The sequence below is a fragment of the Octopus sinensis genome, linkage group LG1, assembly GCF_006345805.1.
Source record: "Octopus sinensis linkage group LG1, ASM634580v1, whole genome shotgun sequence".
NCBI classification, from domain to species: Eukaryota; Metazoa; Mollusca; class Cephalopoda; order Octopoda; family Octopodidae; genus Octopus; species Octopus sinensis.
Window position 1 is genome coordinate 62,488,359 of NC_042997.1, and position 22,252 is coordinate 62,510,610.

General features: G+C 36.0%; 1 protein-coding gene across 1 annotated transcript; it reads left to right on the forward strand.

Annotated features, from left to right (window-relative positions):
* The first annotated feature begins 4,498 nt into the window (after positions 1-4,498).
* On the forward strand, positions 4,499-12,434 carry LOC115211463 (calcium-dependent protein kinase 12-like). The gene is made up of 3 exons (XM_029780122.2): positions 4,499-4,724; positions 8,156-8,241; positions 12,167-12,434. Exons 1-3 carry the CDS (start codon positions 4,596-4,598, stop codon positions 12,366-12,368), a joined length of 417 nt encoding a protein of 138 aa, XP_029635982.1. The 5' UTR covers positions 4,499-4,595; the 3' UTR covers positions 12,369-12,434.
* The last annotated feature ends 9,818 nt before the right edge of the window (positions 12,435-22,252 follow it).

The window sequence follows — 22,252 nt, forward strand, 5'->3', positions numbered from 1 at the left end:
AGCAAACACTATATGAGAGAGGTTTTCTTTAAGTATTAGAAATAGTTTTAAAAAAGTTTTTTTAGCTACTATTTCTAATGAGTTCAGTATGCGGCAAAGTAATTTATTTTACTAAGCCCTTTTATATAATGTAATAATTTGAATTCGCCTTAAATGGTCCCTTTGCATACTGAATACTTGGTGAAATTGATTAATAATTAATTAATTTTACCCTCAATTGTTGAAATTATATATATATATATATATATATATAATATATATATATATATATATATATATATATATATATATACACTGTATTCTCCAAATGGATAGACAGACGAACATCTCAAGAAAATTAAATACTTTAACATATTACCCAAATACGTAAACACACCTTTTATTCACGTCGTTGAATCTTTGAATTTCTGAATTCAGTTGTGTTGTTGCAATAAAAGGTGTGTTTACTTATTTGGGTAATATATTAGTGTTTTAAAATTTTCTTGAGATGTTCGTTTGTCTGTCCAGTTGGAGAAAAACAGTAGGACTTTTGCAATGAAAAATGTTACATTTTCGAATACTCAGGGGGAGTCAAAAAGAAAAGAAAACGAGTTGTAGATAGTATAGTTTTAAGATTTACTAAATATGGTCTTTTGTATCAATGCACAGCGAGAAATGGTAGTGTTCTTAGAATAAAAAGGTAGATGATGTTTACATTTTACGAATATTCAGGGATAAAGGAAAAGATAGGAATTCACAGTAGTTGTAGATATTAAAGGTTTTTTTGTTTTAAAGCTAATCGTTTGTGCATTCGAAAGCTGTAGGTATGTAAGTTTCCTCACGTTTGAGGAAGATTTAAAATATTCACAGGAAATTGCAGATATTCCAGTCTTTGGGAATAGCAGGAGAAAGAGATGATCACCTTGTTGGATTTTAGAATTTCTGAATTTCTTTTCTTTTGGAATTTTTCTTTTCTTTTTATATGTTTTGCTGTGGTTTACAGTTTTTGTAGTTGTGCTTCCTTGCTTAATATTTATCGTGCATTTAATTGAGTTGATACAATAAATAGCATGATTACCTATTCTGTTTGTCAGGAAAGAATGAAAGATACGAGGTTCACACAAAATTGGAGGTATAAATGTTTCTAAACTTTTTGAGGTGTTCGTTCGAAGAAGACTGTGGTCACCACAGTATTATTATTATTATTATTATTATTATCATTATTATTATTATTATTATTTCAAGGCACTGCCTGGAATTGAGCACACAATCTTAGGGTTAGTAGCCCTCGATCTTAACCACTAAGCTATATGCCCGTAGCGTGAAACTACAGGGAAACTAATGTGTCTGGAACACCGTATCGAGAAAATAATTCGAGTAGGAACTTTATTTTTGTCTTTGCTGTGGATTTATTACATCTGCATACCTCTGATCACTTTGTATAGCTATCCACAACGATTAGATAGCATGCACCGGTCACTGGTCCAGTGTAGTCGATAGGTAGCCTGGACCATGGGTTCTTAGTATCCAGCCATGACTGGTATTTTACTGATGGTTCTTTGGTTTCTCACGCGCAACCTCTACATGCTTTCACCCATTTCTCGACCAATATACTAAGTTCTTCATTAAAAATTTCATCCTGGACATTTCCGAGTGCCTACAGTGGAATTGTTGCAATATTTGTTCCTGCAGTACACTGGGTATTACTACTCTCTGCGCGCACATTAAGACATCGTCGCATAGGGAGAAATTATTTGAATTTGTATTTTTATTATGCTTATTTTTCAATGTTTCTGTCATTCTTGTAATGTAACTATCCTCTACGGGTTTCATTTTTATATTATGTGCTGTGAGCAGCAATTCCTGGATTATATCATCCTCAATACTTCTTTATTTACTGACCACACTGACGCTATCACGGTCTCCTCTAGTGGTTCCACGCTCTTGGGAATTAGCCTCGATCAGCAGTCTGCAAGACCAATTTCCTTTGACGGAATATACTGAATCACAAAATTGTAGTTCAGTAATATTTTACCCCAGCGTTGTAGTTGGTTCGCTGTATCGGTAGATCATTCCTCTTTGATCCAAAAATTGAGATTAATGGTATCTGGTCGGTTTGTAACAAAAAAACTTCTACCATGTAGAAATTTGTAAAATGTTTTTAGCGCTAAAATAATCGATAAAGCCTCCTTCTCTATCTGACTATACTTTTTTCCGGTGCTATAAGCGAACGTGATGTCTTAATAGTAGTTCAGCGGAGGCATTCTCTTTTTCACTGATCTTCAGCTTTATATTAACATCCGCTGGGCAGCTAACTTCCACAACTGTACACAGTTTCTCTTCTTTATCCCAAATCATTATATCAGGTCTGTTGTGCTTACATTTTATTGAGGACTTCACTGGGACATTCCATCAGTACTCCTTTTTATTATGGGTGGCTATGGCTTCTACCATACAGTGGGTTCTTTGTCCTCGGGGTTATCCTTCCGACGGATTTCATTATAGAGTGTTCTAGCTACAACATCATGTCTCATCGGTAGATAAAACCGTCATGACATTTTCGTACAACTGCTTATGATGTGGGGGATATTTTCAATGTTAACTCCACAAAGTTTTCATATTATACTACTTTTTCTGCGTTACTATCCCTTTTGTGCATCAGGTATTTGGTTCATATTTTCTGTTCCTGGATTGCAAACGCATACCCTTCAAAATGGGAGGTAGTAATCCGGCTATTAGTCCATGATAGACTGCTTTCTACTAACATATCTATGCTTAGTCTTCTGTTCGTATAATCTCATCCTTTCATCTGATGATATGTTGTGGTAGAGTCGTGCAACTTCTTTGAGCATGTATTCAAGGTTATCAGACAAGGAATGTTACTCAGGGAGCTTCCTTCAAGCCTTATAATGTTATCAGCCTCATGTATGCAAACTTAGTCAAGGGATGCACTTCGACACTGGGTGGTTAAAAGATGTTACCGAAGGGATATGATGTAACATTCAAAGGTATTTTGGATCGATGTTAAGCCTCTGCTACCTTGTTTTCGTTTTAGGTAGAGAGGGTCTACGTCACTGTTAATGTGGAAATTGTGTGCTTGTTAGTATTTTTCAGGTTGTCACATCGATGGCTCCAATCTCATCAAGTATCCAATCAAGCAGCCCAAATGTTGGTATGAATAATGGTACTGAAAACACATTGTGGGCTACTGTTTTATTGAATATAGAGTGTTCTAAGGTTCAAATCTTCTTTATTCGGCTGTAATATTCTTTAGTGACACGTGTTTTGTTACAGGGGCCATTGTAAGATATATTTTCGTCCGCCCTTAGATACTTGTAACATACCTGGTCAGATATAGGGAAACAGTCAAATCATTGATGGAGATGTTATTAGTCTGGTTTATGGTTTCCCCCTTTTCAAAACAATATAACAACATTTATCTTGATCAAACTCCAGTCCTACGTCATTTGAGAATGTTGTAACTTGGTCAAGTCTCTTTTTCATCTCATGCATATTCTTTGCATAAAGTTTCAAGTCTTCCACTAAGAAACAGTGTGTAATTTTGGTATTTCAGCTTCCTTGTGAACCAGTGACATATCCTTCAGACTTCTTTAACATGAATGGAGAAGGTTTGCAGAAAGTATAGACAACATCACAGAGAGGCTGTCCCCATGGAATATACCTTTGCGATGTATGTATGTATGTACGTACGTACGTATGTGTGTATTTGCATTTATGTGTGTGTGTATGTGTATATGTGTGCGTGTGTATATACTATAATAATATTCTTGTGTTTTTCTCCGTCACAACATATGAATGAGAAATGAAAGGGTGACAGATGGATAAGGAAGGGGTGATGGCAAACTAGTAGCGGGAGCATTTTGACTCTGTGTGAGTATGTGTGTGTATGTAAAAAGGAGGTATGTGAATATTTGCGTGTGTCTGCGTATGTGTGCATGTGTGTGTGCGTGCGTGCGTGTGCAATGGAAGTGAGAAGTTAAACATTCAACGCTGAAAAGTAATTCAAACAGCGTTTCAACTATGTGTGAGTATATGTGTGTGCGTGTACAAGGGAAGCACGTGAATGCTTGTATGAGTGAACTAGCATTCTTTCAGTATCAAGCAATGATCAATGATCGATGTCACTTCTCAAAAGATAACCACTAGATAACATTGATAAGTATGTTAATTAGATTTGCCATCCATACTTATAGAAAGAAGCGTCTGTGATGTGTGGTAGCGGGAATGTAATAATTTTAGCAGATGTTCTGATGGCGAGGTTAAAGAAGGCACTGCTGGTAACCAATGAATTATCAGCAGCTTTAGTGGTGGGTGGTGGGAGTTGTTTTATATAAAAGCAAAAGGGTGCTAGCTAAGTGTGACAAGTGTTCCATACTACAATGTAATAATTTTAGCAGATGTTCTGATGGCGAGGTTAAAGAAGGCACTGCTGGTAACCAATGAATTATCAGCAGCTTTAGTGGTGGGTGGTGGGAGTTGTTTTATATAAAAGCAAAAAGGTGCTAGCTAAGTGTGACAAGTGTTCCATACTACAGACAGGAAAATAGCAATTCTCCTCGAGGTTACATATCCATTCTCGTTACAATTAGTTCGCGATGTGTGATATCAATTGGAGTGAAGTTTTTGAAGAAATCGACACGAATGGCAATGGAGTAGTAGAAGTGGAAGAGTTGTTCGATCATTTGTCAAATGTATTTCCATCTATTTCCAGATATACTGTAGAGGTTTGTAAAAGTTTTAATAGTTTTTCAGCTTTATATTTATATCACAAATACAAACATCGCTCATTACACAGTCACAAAACATACCTTCGAGCACCTTAAAACGCAAGTATTGAATGTGTATGTATGCACAGGTGCGTATACACACACATGCTCTCTCTCTCTCTCTCTCTCTCTCTCTCTCTCTCCCTCTCTCTCTCTCTCTCTCTCTCCCTCTCTAAAAATTTACCCAAACATATATATTACATATGCGTGTGTTTTTGTGTGTATATATACACACACGCACACACACACTGACTAATACAAAAGGAGTGGTACTGAACCAGTGCGAGTGTTAATAATAATGACATAATGCCTCTCTCTAGACACACAAAAACTTGTTTCAACACACAAATTCACATAAAAAAACCTTGCAAACCAGATACAAAATGTAAAGCCCACTCTTTTGCGTCTTGGGCTTATCTGCCTCGACACTAGATAATTCCGCACTGCTCTTCAAGTCATCGCAGAGAATGAACATGCTAGTTTGTTTATATATATGCGAAATTTTTTATATATATTTATAAAATAATGTTTCTTAAGCTTAAAGCTTATAAGCGATCACCGTATATTCACTAAAGAAAATAATCTAGTATTGAGGCATATAAGCCCTCAACGCAAAAGAGTAGGCTTTACATTTTTGCATCTGGTTTACAAGATCTTTTATGTGAATTTGTGAGTTGAAGCAATTTTGTTTGTGTGTCTACGGAGAGGCATTATGTCAATTAGACTACTTCATGCGCAACTCCATTGTCTCCCGAGACAGAAAGGATGCCAATACCAATGCCAATACCAAACTATGGTACATGCCCTCATCTTTTGGAGGGTTCAGAATTCCACTTTAAACAGGGTGAAATATTTAAGATCAAATCAAATTTCACCTGTGCCTCGGGAAAATCTAATCTATGCCACAAAGAACAAATCCGCCACCCACAATACAGACAGATACAGGTTAGTGAACACATAAAAAGATGTGCTAGGAAGCTTAATCCTAATTTCCTAATTTTCCCCTTCTATCAATTTTCACAGAACACCTCAGTACAACAAATAATGAATAAATAGGCAACTTTCATCAATAAATATCTTCCACAACTCAATATGAACACATAACATAATACAAAACACTACTAACCTCTCAATTAATACCACTAACCCCCATACATCCAATACACCATTCAAATTACATATCTATATCTACCCTAATTGCACCAAATCCAGAGCTACTTACCTCCCTTACACATAATCATTTTACGCAGGGACTAGTAGACCTGATACCGTTCATTAATCGGTGTGCATTGAAAGCAAGGATTAGTAAATTCACGAAACCGGTTTGCTTATGAATCTCTTTAACAATTCACAATAATAATTTTTTTTACTTTTATTCCGACCTCAGTTCATCTAATTGTATATATCTAGCGCTACTTTTCATAAAAAGCGTTTACTTTTTTGATTTTCAATGTGCATTTTCGCTTATTTTTCTTCTGACTTTTCCCTTACATTTCCACATGTAGTTTCTATTTTCTTTTTGTAACATATTTCTATTATACATACATACATATATATATATATATATATATATATATATATATATATATTATATATATATATATATATATATATATATTGGCCTGCTCGCGTAGCCAGCGGGGTGGCGTCATTTGAAGGCTAAAACAATGTGAAGCGCATTTTGACCAGCGATGTGTAGCAACATCTGATAGCCTGGTCGATCACGGTGATCACGGTGATCTCTCTCTCTCTCTCTCTCTCTATATATATATATATATATATAATATATATACAGATAAATACACACATGCAAACACATACACATGAACACAAACACAAACACACATGAACACACAGGCGCATGGATATGCTAAATACATACAAACCTACAAACGTGCGCACATGCATATATATATATATATATATGCATACACACATACATGCATACACACACTTACATAATACATACACACATACATACACACATACATACATACATACATACATACATACATACATACATACATACATGTATGCGCATGCCCAGTGACGCACACGCATGCACACAAACAAACAAACAAAAATAACGTAATGCCGATAACGAACACAGTCAACGACTACTGAAAAGGTAGCAAGACGCATCGAAAATTTTAGCAAAAGTAAATGAGTGAAAATGGAACCGGTGAGTGTGTTAAATTGACAAGTACTAAAAGAGAATGACTCCCTCCAGAGAATAATATATATATGTGTGTGTCAGTCTGTAATATATGCATGTGTGTGTCTGTGACTGTGTGTATGTGTGCAGGGTTGTGTGTATGTGTGTCTGTCTGTGTGAATTTGTTAGTGTGTGTATCTTGCGAGTATAATCTAGCTAGATAGGTTAAGTATTTCTCAGGGTCATTACTATTTTTCTAGTAAAGTTAAGATTTTTCATTAAACACAAATTCAAAAATCGAGAACAACTAACCAAATTTAATTTAAGCAAAGAAGCAAACCTGCGTGTTATCATCATCATCATCATCATCATCATCATCATCATCATCATCATCATCATCATCATCATCATCATCATCATTACTATTATTATTATTATTATTATATCATTATTATTATTATTATTATTATTATTATTATTATTATCGTCATTATTATTGAGTGAGAGAGCAGTGCATGCCATCAAAGTGACACTGGGGTAAAATATACGAAGCCCAGTATACACATTATAACTACCCGTCTGTTAAGGATACGCCAGGCACATGCATCACAACCATATGTGCGCGACATAGTGATCTCATATCAAGATAAACAGCGCATGACCTTGCAGGTTGGGCCCAGTTAGAATTTTTTTCAGGTCGAGTAGACCATCCCACTCAAAAGTTCCCGGAATAAGGATTGTTTAAGAATGTTGAACGAACCACCAATGTTTCCAAAGGTGAATTATCCAAACCTCTAAGAATTCCTTTCAACACACGGCTATGATGCTCCCCCACTATTTCTGCTGGTGATCAGAGATGCACATATCGTCAGCCATTAAGGTACATGCTCAACTGGTTAAGGTCAAACAACTGACAAGCAGATTTGTCGTATTGAGCAGAATATTTGCTGTAGGCCGTCTTTTGTACCAAGACAAAACAATGTACATGATAACACTGCCAATCAGTTAAGATCAGAAGCCATGAGATCCACTGTCTAGTACTGCATCAGGGCATAGTTCATTATTATAATTATTATTATTATTTATTATTATTATTATTATTATTATTATTATTATTATTATTATTATTATCATTATTATTATTATTATTATTATTATTATTATTATTATTATTATTATTATTATTATTATTATTTATACTGTTATCAATACCTCTGCTATTTTATTTCGACAGAGCGATTTGGAAGAATATGATACAAACAAAGATGGCGAAGTTACCAAGGCTGAGTTCGTTCGAGCGATGTATAAGCGATATCTTCAGTAAGTCCACACATTTCGTATCTTTTCATCGTATCTCTCATTTTGGATCTTTTCTTTTTCATGGGCAGCTCGATTAATTAATTTTCTTTAACTAAACACTTTGAAACTTCGTATACTGGTAGAATGTGTCATATAGAATATCTTTTACTCTTAGCGTTGTTGAGAAAAGTTTCTATTTTCGAAGTTTTTTAAGCTAAAACCAGTACAGACGCATAGATGATGTCATAAATAACAGCGACAAACGAAATATACACCGCCGGAAGTTGTTGTTGACAAACAAAACAGCAGTAATTTTATTCAGCCGAATACACCTCATTGATTCGTTGAAATTACCAAAATACGACAAATTTAACACGAAATAACTTCGAAAATAAAAACTTTTCTCAACAATGCTAAGAATAAAAGATGTTCTATATGACACATTCTACCAGTATACGAAGTTTCAAAGTGTTTAGTTAAAGAAAATTAAACAATCGAGCTGCCCATGTAGAGGAAAAGATCCTTCATTTTATTTCATAACTCCTACCATAATGATACAGTTAAACATTTGTAATGAATTGGTGTAGTTGATTACATCGTAAACATATATAACAGAAACCTCATGTTATCCAGCCTCACGAACGAAAGTAAATATATTAAAGGCTAGGTAACTTAGTTCGATGTTTGCTCGGTCATTTTCAATAATTATTTCTACTCTAGGCACAAGGCCTCAAAAATTTTTGGAGAAGGGGTGAGTTGATTACATCAGCACAAATGTGTAACTGGAACTTATTTCATCGACCTCGAAAGGATGAAAGGCAAAGTCGACCTTTGCGGAATTTGAACTCAGAACGTAGCAGCAGACAAAATACCTATTTCTTTACTGCCCACAAGGGGCTAAACACAGACGGGACAAACAAGGACAGACAAAGGGATTTAGTCAATTATATCGACCCCAGTGCGTAACTGGTACTTAATTTATCGACCCCGAAAGGATGAAAGGCAAAGTCGACCTTTGCGGAATTTGAACTCAGAACGTAACGGCAGACAAAATACCAATAAGCCTTTCGCCCGGCTTGCTAATGATTCTGTCAGCTCACCGCCCTCGGTCAATTTCAATAATGTCGATGATGATAATGTTGATGATGGCTTTTAATTCAGACACAGGACCGACGATTTTGTGGAATCGGCCGAGTGGATATCATCAATCTCATTACTGGACCGATACTTTATATTATGGAATTCAGAGCGATAGAAAACAAAGCTGACCTCGGTAAATAATAATAGCTGATTTCAAATTATGGCACATGGATAGCATGTTCGGGATATTGGATAAATCGATCACATGGGTCCCAGTGTTCAACTGATATTTACTTTATCGGCTCGAAATGATGAAAGGCAATGTCGACCTGGGCGGAATTTGAACTCTGAACGTAAAGACGGATGGAATACTGCTAAATATATTGTTCGGTGTGCTAACGATTTCGGTAAATGATAATAAGCATTTCTGCTATAAGCATAAGGGCAGAAATTATTGGGGAGGGGGGATATTCGATTATAGTGACCCCAGTACTCAGCTGGTACTTATTTTATCGACCCCGAAAGAATGAAAGGCAAAGTGGACCTAGACAGAATTTGAACCCAGAATATCAAGGCGGATGAAATACAGCTAAGCATTTTGCCCGGGGTGCTAACAATTCTGCCAGCTCGTCGCTTTAATAATAATAATAATAATAATAATAATAATAACAATAGTTCTTTCTACTATAAGTACAAGGCCTGGTATTTTGTGGGTGGGGGACAATCGATCACATTCACACCCGTACTCAACTGGTACTTAATTTATCGACTCTGAAAGGAGTCGACTTCCGCAGAATTTGATCTCAGAATGTAGCGTCAAGCGAAATACCTATTTCTTTACTAACCACAAGGGGCTAAACACAGAGAGGACAAACAAGGACAGATAAACGGATTAAGTCGATTATACCGACCCCAGTGCGTAACTGGTACTTATTTAATAGACCCCGAAAGAATGAAAGGCAAAGCCGACCTCAGCGGAATTTGAACTCAGAACGAGGCGACAGTTGAAATACCGATAACCATGTCGTCCAGCATGCTAAAGATTCTGCCAGCTCGCCGCCTTAAATAATGTTTTCTTTTATTTTATTTTTAAAAGAGATATTTTATTTTTATCTTTAATTTTTCGCGGCATTTTGGCTAAGATCAAAATGCCACCTTAAATAACAACAACAACAACAATAATGATAATGAAGGCCTTTCCCGTAGAAGGCGACGTGTGTTCAGTTTTTGCTGAACGAGCTGCACAAATGATTTGTTTATAGTGATCACGTGTATGTGCTGTACATAAGCTCACTTCCTCCATCAAATCGATATCGCCAGTGCCGGTGCAAAAGTGTGTCACACGTCAGATGTCGAAATGATCGCAGAGCAACGTGAAAGGAAATGTTTTGCTCGAGAACCCAACGCACCGCTCTTTCCGGGAATCGAAACCATGACCTAGCGTTCGTGAGTGCCACCCTCACCGCTAGACTCTATATTGTTCACAACGCCCCCCGCCCCCCCAAAAAAACATGGTGAATTTTATGTTGCATGCATACATAATGAACTTAAACACCTTTTCGTCTGAGTACTAGACCGCTGATCAAGAAATGTTGCGTAACCAAGAGTGCCTTCTGAATAAGACACAATTATATCCGCTTTATGTATTGTATATCACTTTATTATTAGAGGAAATTTCAAGGCAGCGAGCTGGTAAAACCGTTTGCACGCCGGGGAAAAATACTTAGCGGCATTTCCCCCGTCTATACGTTCTGTGTTCAAATTCCGCCGAAGTCGACTTTATCTTTCGAGTGCGATAAAATAAGAACCAGTTGAACACGTACTTTGCATGAAGATCTGCATTTTCACCCATACAAATTTGTCATTCGGCTACAGATGAAACCGCGGGACTATGCACAGCAGCTTAACTTCGCACGTCAGAGGGAAGCAATTTTGGGGGTAAATGACGGCCTCATTTTTTTTAATGAATGATGAAGCTCATTTTCATCCCAATGGCATGGCGAATCAACAGAACTATCGTTACTGAGCTCTTGATAATCCGAGAGAACTGCACAAAAGATCACTGCACAGCCCAAAAGGGCCCGAATTACGACGAAAACGTATGCCTATTCAACGTGTGTGGTTTCAATAGGATGGGGAGACGGTCCACACAGCCAGAGCATCAATGGACGTTCTTCGCCCTCTCATTGGTGACCACCCCATTTCCATGTTTGCTGACATTCCTTGGCTCCTCGGTCCCTTGATTTGTCCACGAGTGATTATTTCTTGTGGGGAAACCTCAAGGCACGTATGTATGCACATAAGCCCCGTACATTGGACAATTTGAAGGAAGCTCTTCGCGTGCAATCGTCCAAATCGACAGAGCAATCTGGGAGAGAGTGGAGGCCAACATCCAAGAACGCTTTCAGAAATGTATCAATGAAAACGGACTACACATGATAGATGTTGTTTTTCATACTTAATTTTGACGAATGCTAATTCAATATAAACACATTGATGTCAATAAAATTTGTTTGCACCTTAAATTAATGATTTTGTGAACTTTTCTAAAACGTCTGTCTCTCTGCCTCACCCTTCTCTACGTAAAGATTAGTAAAAATCAACCAATAAGTATTGAGTGTCTTCCCCATGAACTCGACTAAGTGTGGATGACAGTATTCAAACGACCACCTAGTCATCAAGCTTTTCGCTAATCAACTGAGTCATGCGTTATATAAGAGCTTTTTTATATCAACTAAATTTCACCTTATAAATTTTTAAAAAATGCTTACTTTGAACGAATTATTATTTTGTTGCTTTTCTACAAATTGTATAATTTTATATTGTTACTAATGATGCTTCTTCTCTCTTCTATTTTTTTATTAAGAAATCCGGATGATATTGAGTTAGCTTTAAAGACATTTGACACTGACAATTCTGGTTATCTCAGCAAAGAAGAACTAACCGCGGCAATGAAAAAGATGTGTATGGATCACAGTAGTGAAAATATTCAAAAAATCATAACATCTGTCAGCAAAAATGATCAAATTGATTACAAAGAATTTGTGAAGGCTGCTATGGAATTGTGAAGGCTGCTATGAACTCGTGAAACCTACTTATTTTGAGAGATAAAATAAAAGCAATGTAAACAATTACTGCTGTTTAATTGGTTTTTCGTGAGCTATTTACATTTAGTTTGAAACATAAATTGCTTATATACATGTGTGTGTTAGATGATTTAGTTTTCTCTCAAAGATGGAAATTTTTCTCATGGGGATTAAACGAGTTTTTAGCATGGTTTAATATACGTTGAAACAAAATCTAACGTAACTATAGCTATATAAAGATTATTAAACATTTAAAGGTTTCTATAAGGCAACAAGGAGGATATTACAACTGTCACAGAGGCGCTGGAGACTGGTGTTTGCTGTCTTAGTAATTACTTAACAATCGTCATAATAAACGGAATGATGTGTGACTTAGGCTCTCTATTAATCTGGGCTACTATGATTTATTAAATCCCCAAGCACATCAAACGTGTTTGCATTGTGGACCGTTCTTATTAAAATCCTTTCAGATTTGTTCTAAATATTTTCAGTAAGTAAACTAAGACGCGAGAGTGGCTGTGTGGAGAGAAGCTTGCTTGCCATCCACATGGTTCTGGGTTCATTTTCACTGCGTGGCACCTTGGTAAGTGTCTTCTACCATAGGCTCAGGCCGACCAAGATCTTGTGAGTGGATTTGGTAGACGGAAACTAAAAATAGTCTGTCGTATATATATATAGTCGCCATGTTAGATCGTTAGCTACTACACACATTTTTTTCTCTCCTTGTTTCTCTTCTTGTTTTTCTCTCTCCTTTTTGTTTCTCCTTGCTTTTTTTCTGTGTCCCTTTCTGTAGAAGAGTGTAGGCTCCTGAGCGTTATACTAATACATCTGTTTATTTTGTACACCACTGTCTTCGTCTTTTGTTTTTTTTTTTTTTTTTGTAAACTCTCCCTATATATATATATATATATATATATATATATATATATATATATATATATATATAACTTCACAGACGGCCACAACAACATCAAGAACACGACTAATAACGACAGCAGCAGCGGCGGTAACAACGATGGCAATAATAACAACTACCATGATGGTAACATCGTGGATGATCACACAAATACAGACAGATACAGGAACTGTACCAAGTTTTCGGGTTCCGGGACAGCAACAGCATAACGGGGTGAGAGGATGGGCTGAGCGGATGGCTATACTGCTGCTAATAACAATGACATACACATACACACACGCACACACATAAACAGAGACGCAAACGCATGCGCACGTATGGATACACATCATAGAAGAGCAGAATGGAGTAAGTGGAGCAAGAGCACACACGAAAACGAAAAGTTTGTCATAGAAAAATGTGTCACTGATGTATGACAAAAGATTTCCGGAAAATGGATATGTGTTCAAATAAGAGCAGTAATATACCAGTGAAGAAGAAATATATAGTGCGTGTGCTTCTTTGGCAAGAAAAGAAAACCCCCATCCCGAAATACAACGATATCTGTTTCAACACACGATTTCACATCAGGAGTCTTTCAACACAAATTAATTAACGTATATATATATATATATATATATATATATATATATATATATATATATATATATATATATATAGTTGGAATTTACAAAAAGCAAAAAACGAAGACAGGTGTGTAAACAACAAATACGTGTATTAGTTTAACGCTCGGGAATGTGAGAAAGTCTTTTACGTTTCGAGCCTACACTCTCCAACAGAAAAGAACACGAGAAAATAAACAGAGCGAATAAACAAAAGAAATCTTTAGTAGCTAGAGGTCAATCATGGCAATGGCTGGACAGAGGTGATCAGACAGTAGAATTAGGAAGAAAGGGAAATGATAAAGTAGTGGTGATCCCAAATATATATATATTATAATAATAAGGTTAAAAATCATTAATGATTTTTACCAGGTGATCAGCGCGGAAATAAAAACCTCATAGGCAAATATTACAAATATTTTATAATTTCATACATAATTATAACAAGGACTTGGCTGTGTATCTCACCACGCACTAAAAATAGACGTCAAAAGACACTATCACCACCATAAAATCTCCGAGAATAATACACCACATAATAGGCTAGCAAAAGAAAGAAGATGAATTAAAACTTTCGGTTATCCACGTACAAGATCCTGTTTCCAGCTTAAAGTAAAAAATATTACCGAATGCTTTCATCAGTGACGGTATTCCATAGCGTAAATTCACGAGTGTCCATGAATATGTAAGCAAGGTACGACGTCGCTTAACTAATATCTATTCACACTCGTAAAAATATACTGCAAAGTCGAATTCACATCCTTCCTTTATACCAACGGGAAGTGTGTCGTTAATATAGTTTCGATCAAGGAGTTCCAGTTACGCCCCCCCCATACATACATACATACATACATACATACATACATACATACATATATATTGATATATATATATATATATACATATATAGAGATATATACATATATATAATATATGTATATATATAATATATGTATGTATGTATATATATATATATATAGTTAATCCAAACATATACATATATATATATATATATATATATACTACACAGACACACATACTCGCGCCCACACACACACACCAAATATATATATATAATAGATTAATAATATATATATATATAATATATATATATATATATATATATATATGAAGATCGTAGCCTAGTGAATATGGTGTGTTGCACTCACGACCGCAAGATTCTGGTGTGTCGATTCCAAGGCCGGCTCTGTTTCCTGGAGAGTAAAACGCTTCATTTCACGTGCTCAGCTCCACTCGTAATAAATCTGTAGCCCTACGGCGAACTGACATCTCGTTCAGAGGAAACTTTGGGCTACTCGCCTAACCAGCAGGTTGGTGACATTTGAAAGCTACAAAATACAACATTGGGAGGAAGCGCATTGTAGTGAGCAGTGTATAACAACTGGTAGTCTGGTCGATATATATATATATATATATATATATATATATATATACTACCTGGTGTTCCCGGTAATTCCCGGGGGTAAAGATATTCTATTGAAACGCCTCATTACTCTGATATAAGGAAGTTAGTTCATTATAACTGCCACAAAATGGGTATTTTCCGTCGCAAAAACGTACAAAAAGAGCTGTCGGCTGTAGGAGGGAGAGATTGTTGGAGGTTGGCGAGAGAGGTTTTAGGAGGTTGGTGAGAAAGTACTCTGACTCATCGTGGCACTTTAAAGGTGAACTCTATGAAGGCTAATTTATTAAAGATAATATATAAATGTAGTATATATGTATATGAGTATATGAATGAAGTGTTCAATGTTTAAGAATGAAATGAATAAAGTGCAATAATGACATTGATACTCACTTATGGCTGCTCTCAGTAACTGCCTTTAGCTTATGGAGTTCTTGTTTTTATAACTATCGAAAACCAGTCAGAAGGATATATATATTATTGAGAACAAATGATCTCATTGGAGGTATGTTATCTCCATCCCAGCCCCTGGTGCCCTCGAAAAGGTTACAAGGGTCAAGTGGAAAAGACATTATTTACATAGTGAATGCATCTGGGAAATGTATAACTGCTGTCATTCACAGAAAAGATATTGTTTTACCGTGAGAAAAGCGCTTTTGAAGTGTTAAGTAAAATTTGGCAATCGAGGATCGAATCCACGCTGTGCCAGCATTAAGCCACAATTACGTTGTGGAATAAAAAAAGGTATCTACTGTCAGGGAAAAAGTGTAACTGTAAAAATGCAGGATTATCGGAGTAATGGGCATTCAAAGAAGTATGTATGTAAAGAAATGTGTGAATGAAGTATCTAAGGTTTAAGATTCAAATGAAGGAAGTGCAATAATAATATTTAGCAGTTCAAAACTGAGTAGTGAGAAGGATCAATTGGAGGTTCACTATTATCGATTTTTTTCAACAATCTAAGTATGTCATGAGGTTTCTAGACACGAGTTCTACTCACGTGTCAAATAAAGTATAAAAATGATATTGTTTGCAAAAATTAGAAATTGGACACACACACAATGCAATATTGAAAGTAATCGAACATAAACAATGAATCGTGTAAAATATTTATAAATTCGATGGCTCAATTAGTTTCATGAAAATGTTCTATGAACTGTAAATAAGCAATAAATATTATGATTTGTAAAATAAGTATAAGTGATACAGGGGCCGTATTATCGATTCTTTTCTATAATCTATGTATGTCACGAGATTTCTAGACATGAGTTCTACTCAAGTGTTAAGTTTCATCAAAACCAATAAAACGATGTAGGAGGAGTTAGCTAACAACGCCACAAACAAACACACAGCGATTTTCCACTATGTATAGTAATATATATATATATATATTATAATATATATATAGAGAGAGAGAGAGAGAGAGAGGAGAGAGAGAGAGGAGAGAGAAGAGAGAGAGAGAGAGAGAGAGAGATTCTTTCGTCACTATTTCTGACATGGCCAGCCGAGCGCAATTGTGATTGAATAAGGAAGCTCTCAATTCCACCAATCTCACACTTGCTAAACAGGTCGGTAGTAGAACCTTTGTCTAAGTGAATAACCGCAGATTGTCCTCAGACAGTCTTTGTGGAAGATGTTAATGTCCACCATGTTTGTAAATTTCAGGAGGGATAGCATCCCTGCCAAGTACTTTATTAGAAGAGATGTGTTAATAGAGTTGACATCTTCCAGGAAGGTTGGCTCCATAGACAGTTCCGGTATTACAGTGTGCTGTGGAACAGACATTATAACGTCATCATTAGTGTCTGAGGTGGAGTTCAACACGGCTTCAAAGTGATTTTTTGATCGTTTTAAGATGTAAGATCTGTCAGTCAGGGGTGTCTCTCTATTCGATGAAAAAGTAGGAGCAACACCGTGCTCTTGAGGACCATACACTTCCTTGAAGCCTTCATAAAGGCTTTAGAATCCTTTCTGTCTGTAGCTTCTTGGATCACATGATCCTGCAAAACGAATCTCACTGAGCACAGTTATGTCAATGTATTTCTTTAGTTCAAGGGAAGTCAGTGCTGTCTTTCGTTCTGGTGCTGAGTAACTGTCACGGAGAGTGCCCGCATTCCAAGAGACAATATTAATATTCTTAGCTATCTTCCTGTTTCGATTGCGTTACTGAATAACCAGGCAGCTGCAACGGGCTGGCAAGTTTAAGGGGAGTAAGCAATGTTTGGGGCTCCTTTTTTCGCCTCTTCCCCTGTTGGGGAAAGCAGTGCTGTGTCTAAATAGACCAGCTTTGTCACCACTGGAGGACACGGACAGCACAGTTTCTCACAAGTTCTGTACTGGAATAGCTATCACCCAATGGTCGCCGATTGTAGAGATCCAGCAAGAGACTTCCAGTAATATCCTTTACCTGTCCCTGCCGCTTTCACTCTCTCGTCAGAGGACTTTGGGATTTTTTTCAAGTTGAAACAATGCCGTATTCAACGAATAAATATAAGTTGTCAGAAAAATTACACAGATGATTCGACTTGAGTGATGAAGGCTTGTGTAGAACCAACAAAACTTTTTGGAAGTGATGACAACAAGAATATGGTGCACATATGAGCCACAATACCAAGAACAACACACCTCAGGCTTTTTCCTCAGAGGTTTCCATCTCCTAGACGAGACGCTATAAACAAGCTAGAGAGCCTAGTCTACCCTATGAGTCAGAGTTTACTAATAGTACAGACTATGTTAAGGAGACCCTCAGAAACCAAAGACCTGGTTTTATATCAGTTTCCCTCTCCTGGATGGGGTGCCTTCACCACGGTTAAGGAGCCTCATCTGCCCCCTAATATAAGGGATTAAATATATCAGGAGAAAAATTACACACACGCACACACACACACACACACACACACACACACACACACAACACACATATATATATACATATATATATATATATATAATATATATATAGATATAAGCTGGACAGCTATATCACACTCCTCACCAGGCAAGCTTGGAGGGGTTGCCAGTTTAGTTGTCAACGACCCGGCCATGTAACAGGCTGTACTGGGTTACAGGTTACCAGTAGCGAACAAGAGTAATAGCACTCGAGAGCGACCTGCCTTTTTTTCCTATCGTTCTACTTCTCCAACTCTCTTCCTCTATCGTTGACCTGCCAGACTTAGAAACTTTTCAAATGTAAGCTTCTCCTTTTTCCTTCTCTATACTAAATATTTTTAACATAGCAATGTACTACTATACGCATACATGCCTATATCTTTTGCAGACGAGTGTGGCCATTTCTCTGAAAAAACATTTTAATTGTTTTCTTTCTTTAATTCATTAACTAGAGATCTGTATCTTCCATCTTGCTCTCAATGTTCATGTAACCCCTCCCGCCCGCCCCCTAACAACCAGCTGATCAACCAAAGCAAACTGTTTGCGTCAGTTGCCCCTTACTGCAAGGTTGTCTCCTTAGGCACCCCCACCCCCTGAAAAACAAAAGTCATGTCGCTCCCGAGTGCTATTAATCGCTCATATATACACACACACACATACATACATACATACATACATACATACATACATACATACATACATACATATATAATATATATATATATAATATAATATATATATTATATATATATATAATATATATATAATACATACATATATATATGTGTGTATGTGTGTGTGCTTGTGTGCATATGTGTATGTATGTAAGTGTGTGTGCGTCTGCGTGCGTGTGCATGCATGCATGTATGTATATACATATACGGCGGGTTTGCACACAGTTTTGCTCTACCAAATTCACTCATAAGATATTGTTCCACTCGGAGATATTGTGGAAAACACTTGTCCAAGATGTTGCACATTGGCTGAATCCGAGACCATGTGCTGCAAAGCAAGCTTCTTAACCACATAGTCATGCCTATATATATATATATATTATATATATAATATATATATATAATATATATATATTATATATATATATATATATATAATATTATATTATATATATATATATAATAATACATTATTATATAGATATATATATACATATATATTATATATATATATATATAACATATATATATATACATACATATATATATAATACATACATATATATATATATATATATATATATATATATATGTGTGGTGTGTGTGTGTGTGTGTGTGTGTGTGTGTGTATTACCTTTTTCTCTTTACTCTTTTACTTGTTTCAGTCATTTGAATGCGGCCATGCTTGAGCGCCGCCTTTAATCGAGCAACTCGACCCCGGGACTTATTCTTTTTTGTAAGCCCAGTACTTATTCTATCGGTCTCTTTTACCGAACCGCTAAGTAACGGGTACATAAACACACCAGCATCGGTTGTCAAGCAATGCTAGGGGGACAAACACAGACACACAAACACACACACGCATATATATATATATACATATATAAGACGGGCTTCTTTCAGTTTCCGTCTACCAAATCCACTCACAAAGCTTTGGTCGGCCCGAGGCTATAGTAGAAGACACTTGCCCAAGGTGCCTCGCAGTGGGACTGAACCCGGAACCATGTGGTTGGTAAACAAGCTACTTACCACACAGCCACTATATATACATATATATATATGTGTGTGTGTGTGTGTGTGTGTGTGTGTGTGTGTGTGTGTGTGTGTGTGTGTGTGTGTATACATATCATCTAATATAGGATAAAATTTTTCGAAAAAAATTCTATCAATGGACAGCATATTAAAAAATATCTTTAAAGGTTAAATTTATATACAACTTATACACAGGGGCAAAAGAAAAATATTTCAATGCCAAATATGCCGAAAATAGACAAATCGTCAATAACCATATAATTTATCACTATAAGCACGCATCTCGAAGTAAGCCGACAGAAATTTCTTTAAAATTCCGTTATTATCGTATCGGTCCCAATTTCATAGTTAATTCATAAGAATTTTCTCCTCGTCAGCGATAAATACGGTAAGAAATACATGAAATACTTACTTATATCCATGGAAGAAGCAAACACTAAGTCATGAGCACACTTAAGTACCCCAAATATATCCAAAATAGAAATTCTCCAGCACACCTCGAGACACGTGCGATCGGACTGAAAACTCTCATAGAGTGAGAGAGTCCGGAAGTGAATACTATTAAATTTACATCTAATATAGGATACATTTATTTATTACCATATTTATTTCTTACCGTATATATCGCTGACGAGGAGAAAATTCTTATGAATTAACTATGAAATTGGGACTGATACGTTAATAACGCAATTTTTTAGAAATTTCTGTCGGCTTACTTCGGGACGCGTGCTTATAGTGATAAATTATATGGTTATTGACGATTTGTCTATTTTCGGCATATTTGGCATTGAAATTTTTTTCTTTTGCCCTTGTTTATAAGTTGTATATATATACATATATATATACACACATACATACACACACACATAAACAACAAATTAGGGATTCATCTCTTAAGAATGTCTCATTCAGTGAAAAGCTAGATATCTGTACAAATGGAAAATTTACAACATCCCCATTTTACAAAATAAACGATGAAAATGTTCAACTACGAAAGGCAGAAGAAGATTATAAGAATTCGAAATCCGAAAATAGTCAACACTCCATATAATAAACAGTGGTAGAAGAATATGACTAAAACCATAAGTACGAAAATAAACCGGAAATAATTAATACTACCACTACCACAAAAATAGCAATTTCCTCTTTAAGAGCATGTGTGTCTGAAACGGTTAAACGAAAGCACTCATACACTAGAAGAAAACCTCTTCCAAAAAAGGTTAGTAACATTCCGATAAAAGATTTCATAACATTTCTTTAAGTATTTTTTTTGTTTTAAGTATCACCTTTACACTTTCATTTATATATCAACACGAGTTGATGTGTATATGGAAAAAAAAACTCAAAAAAAAAACATTTCTGTCCTAGTTTCGGTCATTAAGACTTTTTCATCTCTAAGTATGGAAAACAATTACATTTTGGAAAAAATACATGAAAAGTATTTTAAAAGAATATTTGCATAATATTCAAATACAAGGGACATTTTCTTTGTTTCTGCCTGTCTCTGTCTCTCTTGTTTACTCTTGTGGGTTCGATGTATATATACATTATTATTAAAGCTGCAAAAACATTACAGAAATATCACAAAAAACTGTTACTCAGAGTTTCACGTTCCCGTTCGTCGGGCAGTTGTGATCCAGAATGGAATAAGAATTTAGGTTATACGTATATTTTATATTATGATGTAATTCACATTGACAAATACACATTTGAATTTGATTAGCCGTTTCAACTAATGGTTTTGGCAGAGGTAAAGACATTCGGCTGCACCTCCTTTGGGATGTTGGGATGTTTTGTTGTTTTTTTTTACAGGAACCCACTATACCGAGTGCGGATAGAATTTATACTTTACCCGGAATACTTTCCTCATCAGCATAGGACTTCACAATATTAAATCCGGAGGCACTGGAAGAATCGAATGTACCTCTCCAACTAAAAGAATCAGACAGATTACATTCAACGTCCAGTACTGCCGAATTTAAAAACATACGAATGAGGCTCATCACCTTCCCCTGCCTATCCACGTGTGTCGTCAAGTAAAAATACTACAGAAAAATCTGTAGTTTATTATCCGGGAGAAAATTAATTAAGGGAAAAATTAATTAATTAACTAGTAATCAATGATTTTACCAAGTAGAATGGTGATGAGGAAAGTGTTCCGGGTAAAGTATAAATTCATTCTTTATACCGAGCTAATTCTGAAACGCGTACATGGGTAATCAAATATCGATTGATTTTCGTTATTCTTCATCTCTGCCTGCGTGGATTGTTTTCGAGTACTTTGTTTTTGTCCGAGAATCTCTTTTTAAAGTAGAGGAAATAGCTAAGGT

Bases quoted from the DNA above. Each gene is read 5' to 3' on its own strand.
- LOC115211463 (XM_029780122.2), top strand. From the start codon at position 4,596: ATGTGTGATATCAATTGGAGTGAAGTTTTTGAAGAAATCGACACGAAT. The intron at 4,725-8,155 runs GTTTGTAAAAGT...TTATTTCGACAG, and splicing joins TTTCCAGATATACTGTAGAG to AGCGATTTGGAAGAATATGA. The intron at 8,242-12,166 runs GTAAGTCCACAC...TTTTTTATTAAG, and splicing joins ATGTATAAGCGATATCTTCA to AAATCCGGATGATATTGAGT.